The sequence below is a fragment of the Camponotus floridanus genome, unplaced genomic scaffold, assembly GCF_003227725.1.
Source record: "Camponotus floridanus strain SB8 unplaced genomic scaffold, Cflo_v7.5 scaffold250, whole genome shotgun sequence".
Taxonomy (NCBI): Eukaryota; Metazoa; Arthropoda; class Insecta; order Hymenoptera; family Formicidae; genus Camponotus; species Camponotus floridanus.
The window spans coordinates 177,215-187,830 of record NW_020229382.1 but is presented as its reverse complement, the minus strand read 5'-3'; the positions used below and the strand labels follow the sequence as shown (position 1 = coordinate 187,830).

The window sequence follows — 10,616 nt, the reverse complement described above, 5'->3', positions numbered from 1 at the left end:
AAATGTAGTGGATATGTACGAAGTGCCATGGTCCAAATTCAATCATGCGGATTTTAATGTGGGCTAAAGATGCATCAAAACTCGTATATGACAAGATTCTCAAGATCATGAGAAGAGAAAATCCAAACAACGTTACATCAGTGGAATAATATTGTCAGCAATCAAAATTAAAGATAAATCTTATACGCTAGATCTTCGGTAATATTGATGATTGTAATCGGTCATTCAATGAAACGTAAACTTCTAATATTTTAATATTATTTACAATATCCAAAAATGTTTATTAAGCGTTTAAAGATTCGAGAGGCAACATTGTTTTTATAATTTACAGATGGAACAACTAATTTAAAAACATCTAATTTCCAGTTATTTTTCATCTGTCTTGTCTTATATATGATTATTAGACCTATGTTGTGGTTTTTTAATATGTTTAATATTATATTCATTATGGTGTTTGAGTCACTTAATTTTATTTTTGCGATTACAGTATACACTTTTTTCGAATTATACAATACATAATATTTCAGCAAGTTTTTTTTTATGCACTTTCTATGCATTTGTAAATCAAAATATTAATTAATTTTCTCCTTTTTTTTAATCTGCAGTAAACAATATTATACTCAAATTTATATATTGTATATATTGTATTGTAACGTACTTGCTGTTAGTTTTATTGTTCTATATTGCAATTTCGGCAACTTACCTTCTGCAATATGCATTTTCCGAAATACGTTATGATTGTATGGCTAATAAGACGATAATATTATTTCTTTAATTTCCTCATCGATAATAAAAGAAAATCGTTAATAAAATGAAGATTTATTATAATGTTAATTAATTAATGATTATGAGCCATTGTGTTTAACTTTTTTACTTTTATACTTATTTTTCTTCGATAATGCGTTGCAAAATTATTACATCGTCCATTTTTTAAATTTTTTATAGAATCACTTTATCGACCGATCCTATGAGATTGATCGTGTATATGTATTTAGTGACATATCAGTCATTCCGATTCAGTGCTGATAAGACAATAATATTATTTCTTTCTTTCTTTCAGAGTTAATGAAAAAAACTCGTTCATAAAATAAAGATTTGTTGTAACATTAAATAATTAACTATTACGAGCAGCTGTAATTTATCTTACTTTTACTTTTATACTTATTTTCTTCGGCAATAAAGTCGCAAAATTCTTACATCGTTCATTTTTAAAATTTTTTATTCTTTAAATTTTTTATTTTTCAAATTTTATTTCAATCACTCTATCGATCGATGAGATTGATCGGGATTGTACATATGTATTTAGTGTGACATTTTGCGGTCATTCCGATTCAGCGCTGGCAAATGTTATTACACTTGAGCCAAGTGCAAGAGATTATTTTGAATTAATGGATTTAATCGAAAAACATTAAAATCTCTATGTAATTCTCAAAATGATAAATGTATAACTTATGGAAATTATAACTTATTTATAACTTATGGAAATTATAACTTATTTATAACTCATGGAAATTAGAACTAAAGTATTGTTTGTATGAATTTTATTGTTCCCCTCAGGGTTTCAATCTCTTACAATATATAATATAATCTTATTCTAACTTAACCTAACTTAACCTAAACCAAAAACTAATCTTAAAATTAGAACTAAAGTATTGATTTTTCTTAATATCCAAAGCTGAAAAAATGCTTGAAAACGTCGCTTTTTAATTCGAAACTGAAATTTAGATGGAAAGTTAAATGAATTTATATAATTCTTAAAGCGATTTTTTTTGCAATTTATCATACATATTCATATTGATCTATTTTTGTGTAATTACGATGGCAATAACACCAATCATTCGAATTGGTTGTGAAAAAAAACTGTTCGAATATAATAGAGTAAACGTTTACGTATTTTATTTAAAATATAAACATATAATATATATTAATAATATTACTAATAATATATATATATATATATATATATATATAAAATTAAAAAAAAAAAATATATATATATACATATATATATATATATACATATATTCTACATGAAATGTAGAATATTACGACATTCTATACACATGAAATGTACATATATATTTGATTATGACAGAAGTTTTCGAAAATTGCAATAAAACGAAAAGCGCGATAAGAATTACCAGCAGATTTTTCGAACAGTAAATAAATGTTCAATCCATTAAAAATGGATTAAAAATAATTTAGTCCACATTTATACGTGTTTTTTACTTTATGTTGTAAATTTGGCAACTTATTTTGTATACATGAGCTATAACATTTAAATTTTAATATGACATGTTGCCAGTAACAGAGGAGAGCAATGTATTAATTATTCAGTACTTTTTATTTTAAGTTTCTTATTTAGAGGAAACACCTTTCTTTGCTTCGAAATAAATGTTGTTTTCCCCGAAAGTCAGGATAAAAGTATGCAAAATATTATTTCCATCAATATTGCAACGATAAATAAGAATAATAATCGAACACGTAACGAGTTAATTGGCTCGATATTCGGGAAGAAGAAGATCCAATTTGCATTTATATATGACGGGACTATTTTGTCTATCACGGCAATTTTTTCTCCATTTAGAAGAAGAGTGAAAGGGACGATTCCTCTCTACAAAATCGGATCGACAACTGCTTTCCACTCTGACTCACGATATATTTCTCGCTTAGATCGCAATAAATCTTTATCTCATAATTTAATTTTACGTTAATTTTACATTTATTTTATAATTTAATTTTACGCATTTTATTACTCTTCCGTCTTTATCATTTGGTCATCCTATATGTACAAATATTGAGGACAAGGACAACTGCTACATATAAATTTATATTTTTTGCGAAATGCCTTTGTACTCATTAATAATACAATAATATCTTTTTCTTATTCTTTTTTTTCTAGCTAATAAAAATAAGCATAATAAAATGACGATTCATTCTAATATGATGGTACGCAGCGTAAATAGCAGTTAGTATCTATGTCGCGCAGTAGTACCTATATCGCTTTCGCGTGTTCTACTCTATTTTCTACGACATATCTCGATATCTCGAAAAAACTCTCGAATTATCCGTTTCCTTTTACTGTTTATTGAATTATTCTTCGAAATGAAATTGATCGGGCTTATGTATTTGCTGCCGTTTTGTAGTCATCTTAGTGCGGCCCCGATAAATGTGACCTCTGAGATAAGTGTGCTCATTAGGAGAATAATATGGACTAATTGGAATGAGTCGAAAATCGAATTTAATACTGATTCTATCCTCGATACGGTAAATGAAAGTTTTCATTCATAAAAAAACGAGGATTAAATTCTTTAATTCTCGATTCGATTAATTTCTTAAATGTTGAAAGTGATAAAAAGTAATCTGCTGTTACTGGCCGCGTTCTCTTATTCAAGACGAAAATCGCATAGTTCCGCAAAATTATACTAATTATAATCTTTAAAAATACATATAAGAGTATTTTTATATTTTTTTGTTGCTTTTGTGTGAAGAATTGATTTAATATTCAATTATTAATACTGTTCAATTAATATTAAATTTCTCTTCTTTCATTATTTTAAAACGAAAAATAACGTGAAATATATATGTCTGCATGCATATGCCTATAAAAAGAAATATATTATGTATTTCTTGTTGCTCGAATTTATTCCCAGATAATTTTTTCCTATTTCTTACAAAGTCCTTTTTCAGCCGGAGATGATCAGAAAAGCGGGTTATCCCGCGGAATCTCACGTTGTAATGACGGAGGATGGCTATCTCTTGACGTTACATCGTATCCCAGGTGGCAATGATTCTTTACCCGTGCTGGTGCAGCATGGTCTTTTCTGCAGCTCCGCTGACTGGGTTGTTCTTGGCAAAGGCAAAGCATTCGGTATGATCGTCAATCGATTTTTGAATTCATACATGTATCACAAAACTGTTATCATATCATTAATTTCGTTTTTATCGCAACAATGCCAAAAAATTTGAATGTTTGTGTTATAATATGAGATATAAAAATGTAAGTAATATCATAAATACACATACAATATTTATGTTTACTTTAGCTTACTTATTAGCGGATCAGGGATACGATGTTTGGTTGGGTAATTTTCGAGGTAATACATACTCGAAGGCGCATATTTTCCTGTCTCCTTTGAATACGACATTTTGGAATTTCAGGTATAAAATAATATAATATAAAATACTAGCATAAAATAAGAGTAATGATGCTATAAAAATAAAATAATAATTTTTGCAATATTTATTTTAATTTGACGGAAGGATTTGTTTAACTTATTATATGCATATATGTATATATATACAGGGTGTCCCAGTTATTTTCCGTCATCTTTCAAACACAGATTCCTGGGACGAATATCTGAAGACGATTTTTCCTCAACAAAAATGTCGAGGCTAATAATTTTCGAATTATAAGTGATTGGAAATATGGGGTTTTTCGTAAACTAAGCTTTGTAGAAATAAAATATTAACAAAACCACATTCTTCGATTAATTTTAAATAGAGTTTATTTTAGTTGAGTTTTATATTAAGACTTAATTGCAAAGATATATGATGACAAAAATCGGGAACATGCAAAAATTGATGGCTTTTGTTGACATTTTCTGAGGAAAAGTCGTCTTCAAATGATTCCAGGAATCTGTCTTTGAAAGATGACGGAAGATAACTGGGACACCCTGTATATATAATATTTTTTTATATCTCGCTTCGTTTTCGAAAAAAATTGCTTGTGTCACTATAAATGCTCCACCCTGTATATATATTTATTTATATTTTCAAAAATGCATTGTTTTCAAAATATCTTGCTTCTTATGCCAATATAATACATTTGCTATTTTTTCTTGATTCTTAGTTTAATCATTCTTTGTGCAGAATTTTAATTTCTGTTTTTACATAACACTTTATATATTATATACTATATATGTATGCAAATTATATTTATTTTCTCTGTATATGTGTGATCGTATGCATATTTATATATTTCATGTGTATCGAATAAATTTTTCATTAGCTTTCATGAAATGGGCATCTATGATTTACCCGCGATGATTACATTTATCACCAATATGAGATCCCAACCATTGCACACATATATTGGTCATTCTATGGGCACAACTAGTTTTTTTTATAATGGCATCAGAACGTCCGAAAATCGCTCAAATGGTGCAAATGATGGTCGGTCTGGCGCCAGCCGTCTTTCTAAATCACATGCAGAGTCCAATACAATACTTGATCCCATTTAGTAGTGTGCTTAAGGTAAAGTATATAATGGATACTGTTAAAAGATATCCCGTGTAGAAAAAGTAATAAGGAACCTTTTTTTAAAAAGGACTTAATTAATATGCCTTAAAATCGACTGGGCTCTATTATATTCTCAGAAAGGATTTCTTCTAACAAGACGAAAAATATTCTTGACACAGTTAATCCGGTCATAATCTTATGTAGTATAAAAATGAAACAATTTTAAAACTAAAATAATAATTTTTATTTTTCTCTCTCGAATTAAATAAGATTGTCTTTATAATCTGAAAACAAGAATAATATAAAGAAATCTAAGCTATATATTCTTGCACTTAGAATAATTTGATATTTGCGTCAGTAGTTGCGCGAAACTGATATGCGTCTATCATCTTTTGCAATGTCAGGATCATTTCATTCTAGATTTAAGAATTTTCCATTTAAGATTAAAATATTCTTTTTTTAATAAAAAATATGATTGTCACTATATCGATCTTATTTTATGATAGATTGAAGTGTGATAGCATTAAATTTAGAAATCTTTTCTGTAGATGTAGGTATAGAACGCTTGGACCCTACACGGTAAAAAACATTTTGTATTTCTGTTAAAATTTTCTCGTATATAAAAATTTTTATGTTAAATTTTTAATATACTCTTAATAGTTAATATAACATATTATCATTGCGTTATTTTGACATTTCTGCGTTGAGTTAATATTCACCGTTTCTAAGAGTCTTAAAACAACACAATTAATATGTAAATCCACAAATTTTTGATGAAATATATGTTAAAATGAACAGATAAGTTGTATTATTTTTAACTCTATAACAGTTTCCATATGTTAAATCGACATATCTCTTCTATTATTGATCATAAAAATGTAAGAATAACATTTTCTTTTAATTAAATTTAACATGATAAATATGTTAATTTAACATAAACTTCATTTCCGGATAAAGTTTAAGTGTTACACTTTTGTGTTAATTTTTAAACATATTACTTATGTTATTTATTTACATACTTGCCTTCTGTTAATTTAACATTAAAATTCTTTATCGTGGTCAATAGTATTTCATTTCATGTACTAGCATCAATAATTTTCTACACGGAATATAATTTATTATCACGTAATAACCAAGTTTAACCATTTCACGTAATAACAAAGTTTAAACAGTATGAAAAAATAAAGCACATTTTTGTACTTTTATTTTACAGATAAAATTTGTAAACTGTTATCTGAAAAAGGAAAAATAATGTTAACGGCATTAGAAGTAAATGTTATGGCATATAAAAAAAATATAAGTAATATAATGTTAGTAATAATCAAATTGATATTACTGATTAGCTACTTAAATCGAATAAGCGTTTCACAAAAAAATATTAGACTGTGATTAATCGATGTGCACATTTATTGCTCATGCTTTTTTATATGTTATTAATTTAATGTACTATTTCTCAATTCTTATTTTCATCAATCAGAATGCAAATTCCTGGCAAACAAATTCCTGGTAAAATAAGAAAAAGAAGATATGTCTTATGTAATAAAATATAAATTATAAGTGCAACAGATTCTTTCTTTATAAAATTTTCGAAAATTTTAATTCTAAACGTTTACAAATTTACTTTTTTCATGTTTCTCTATATTGTACATATTCAAGTTTTGATTTCAATTTTAAGAAGATATCTTCGACGAGTTAAAATTAAAATATCTCTTAAAACATTTATTAAAGTTAATTTAAATTGTTAAAAAAATTTGTTAAAAATTTATTAATTCATTTCTAAAATCCTTAAAAGTTTCAAACTCTCAAAGAAAAATTACAATTGAATTATATAATGATTAAAAGATTTTCAATTACAGACAGTAATGCGATTGTTCTTCCACGATGAATTCCTTCAAAGCGACTTGGTGAAATTTCTCGCGGAAAACATCTGCGACCAGAATATTAGTCTTGAAGAGATCTGCTCCAATTTTCTGTTTATGATCTATGGTGATGATCACGAGCAGTTTAGCTACGTAAGTAATGATTTACAATTGACATACAATTCCGATCGAATCTTCGATCATCGCATTCCGTCATTTCACAATCACGCTTCACTTCGAACTTCTTGTATATTTCATTATTATTTTCTATTTATTATTATAGTCCCTGCTGCCTGTCATTCTGAGTCACACCCCGGCCGGCACCTCGGCTAAAACGCTACTTCATTACGCCCAAATATTTGAATCGGCCAAGTTTCGCAAATACGATTATGGTCGCGTGAAAAATCTGTTGATCTATAATTCTACAGAACCACCGAATTATGATTTATCGAATATTGCAGTACCAGTCGCGTTGTTTTACGCCGATAATGACTGGATAATCAGCACAGAGGTACGCAATGGAAAATAGGTATTTATTTAAATAACGGAATTGTAAATAGTAAGGAAACTTGATTATATATAATTCAAATTTTAAATTACTTGATTGGGGAAGTAATTTAAAAGAAATCGCATACGATAGCTCACAAAAATATTTCTTCAAGGATGTGAAAAGATTATACCATTCACTGCCAAATGTAGTGGATATGTACGGAGTGCCGTGGTCCAAATTCAATCATGCGGATTTTATGTGGGCTAAAGATGCGTCAAAACTCGTATACGACAGGATTCTCAAGATCATGAGAAGAGAAAATCCAAACAACGTTACATCAGTGGAATAATATTGTCAGCAATCAAAATTAAAGATAAATGTTGCACGCTAGATCTTCGGTAATATTGATGATTCTAATCGTTCATTTAACGTAAACTTCTAATATCTTAATATTATTTACAATATCCAAAAATGTTTATTAAGCGTTTAAAGATTCGGGAGCAACATTGTTTTTATAACTTACAGATGGGACAACTAATTTAAAAACATCTAATTTTTAGTTATTTTTTATCTGTCTTGTCTTATATATGATTATTAGACCAATGTTGTGGTTTCTTTAGATATTCAATGTTATATTCATTCTCGTGTTGGAGTCATTTAATTTTATTATTGCGATTACGGTGTACATTTTCCAAATTATGCGACACATAATATGATGCATAATCCTTTAGCGATTTTTTTAAATACTTTATATCTGTTTGTAATAAAAATAATTAATTTTCTCGTTTTTTTTTTAATTTGCAATAAACAATACAATATCATACAAATAAATTTATATGTTATATATATTATATCGGAATGTACTTACTGATAGTATAATGTTATATAACATATGTTGCAATTTCGGTGATTTATTTTCTACAATATGTATATATTTTTGGAAATACGTTATGATTGTATGGCTAAGACGATAATATTATTTCTTAACTTCCTTCATCGCTAATAAAAGAAAATCGTTAATAAAATGAAGATTTATTGTAACATAATCTAACATTAAATAAGATGAATTAAAATGAAGATTTATTGTAACATAACCTAACATTAAATAATTAATTATTATGAGCAGTCGTATTTACCTCACTTTTACTTTTATACTTATTTTCTTCGATAATACGTCGCAAAATTCTTATATCGTTCATTTTTAAAATTTTTTATTGAATCATTCTATCGATCGATGCTATGAGATTGATCGTGTATATGTATTTAGTGACATATTGCAGTCATGCCGATTCAGCGCTGCTAAATGTTATTAAACTCGAGCCAAGAGCAAGAAAATATCTTGAATTAAGTGGATTTGAGCGAACAACATTAAAATCTCTATTCTCAAAACGGTAAGCGTATCTTTATAACTCATTGAAATGAGAACTAAAATTTCTATTTCCCTTAGTTTCCTTCAATACTGTCAAGAAATGCTTGAAAAACGATTGCCGCTTTTTAATTCAAAACTGAAATTTAGGCGAAAAGTTATATGAATTTATATTTTATTTATTTATATAAATAATATATTTTATATATATTTTATTTCTTTTAAATTTAAATATATTTTATATATATGTTTTATTTATTTATTTATATGAATTTATAATTTTTAAATTTTTTTTTGCGATTTATCACACATATGCATATCGATTTACCTTTGCATAATTATAACAGCAGTAATACGAAACATTCGAATTTGTTGTTGCAAAAAATAGTTCGAATATAATCGAGTAAATGTATATGTAATTTTATATAGAATATATATATATATATATATATATATATATATACATATATATATTTTTTATATAAAATGTACAGGGTGTTTCGTCAACATACAGCTCAATACGACGGGTTGCCTGCTCATAAAAGCGCAAGACCGGTAATGCAGGAATAGGTAATACAGATTACTCGCGTACATTTTCGACGAAGTACTCGTATAGCCGTCACGCTATCAACGCGTAATAAGCTGTTAGAAGAAAAAATTAAATTGCACAGAATAGTGAACTTGTGACATGAATATTTGAAAGTATATATTTATAAGAATGTTTATAATATTATAATATTATTATTATTATAATATAACTTTTAATATTATATATCAATAATCCTCACCTACATATGATTGCAATAATATTATAATATTGTAATATTATTATTATAATAATATAATATTATTGCAATCATATATATATATATGTGTGAGGATTATTGATATAATGTTAAGAGTTATATTAAGTTTAAGTTTTTTCTTATTTTTCTTGCGCTTCTATGAGAGAACCCGTCGTATTGAGCTGTATGTTGATGAAACACCCTGTACACATATATTTGATTTTGGCAGAAGTTTTCGAAAATTGCAAAACAGATAAAAAGCAAGATAAGAACTAACAACAAATTTTTCGAACAATAGATAAAAGTCGAATCCAAGGATTAAAAGTAATTTATTCCTCATATATACGCGTCTTTTATTTTATGCTATAAATTTTGCAGTTTATCTCTTGTATACATAAGCAATAACATTTACATTTAAATATGACATGTTGCCAGTAACAGGAAAAGGCAATGTATTTTGAGTTGGAGACTCCTTTCTTGCTTTCGAAACAAATGTTGTTTTCTCGAAAGCCAGGATAAATGTATGCAAAATATTATCCCCAACAACGTAGCAATGATAAATAATAGTAATAATCAAACACTTAACGAATTTATTGGCTCGATATTCGAAAACAAGAAGATTTCTTTTGCATTTATATGTGATGGGACTACTTTTTCTATCACGACAATTTTCCTTTAAGAATCTCTATTTAGAAGAAAAACCGAAAGGTACGACTTCTCTCTACAAAATCGAATTGACAAACGCTTTCCACTCTGACTTACGATATATTTCTCGCTTAGATCACAATAATTCTTTATCATGATTTAATTTTACGTTAATTTCACATTTACTTTATAATTTAATTTTACGCATTTTACTATTTTCTTGCCTTTTC

The 10,616-nt window shown here is 27.2% G+C and overlaps 1 protein-coding gene across 1 annotated transcript; it reads left to right on the top strand.

The window, feature by feature from the left end:
- Window positions 1-2,966: 2,966 nt before the first annotated feature.
- LOC105255602 (lipase 3) lies at window positions 2,967-8,315 on the top strand. Its single transcript, XM_025409264.1, is given in 8 exon segments — window positions 2,967-3,267; window positions 3,691-3,871; window positions 4,047-4,161; window positions 5,012-5,120; window positions 5,122-5,256; window positions 7,098-7,253; window positions 7,384-7,611; window positions 7,763-8,315. Coding segments are annotated over 8 exon segments (1,263 nt in total). The 5' UTR covers window positions 2,967-3,105; the 3' UTR covers window positions 7,940-8,315.
- Window positions 8,316-10,616: the final 2,301 nt, after the last annotated feature.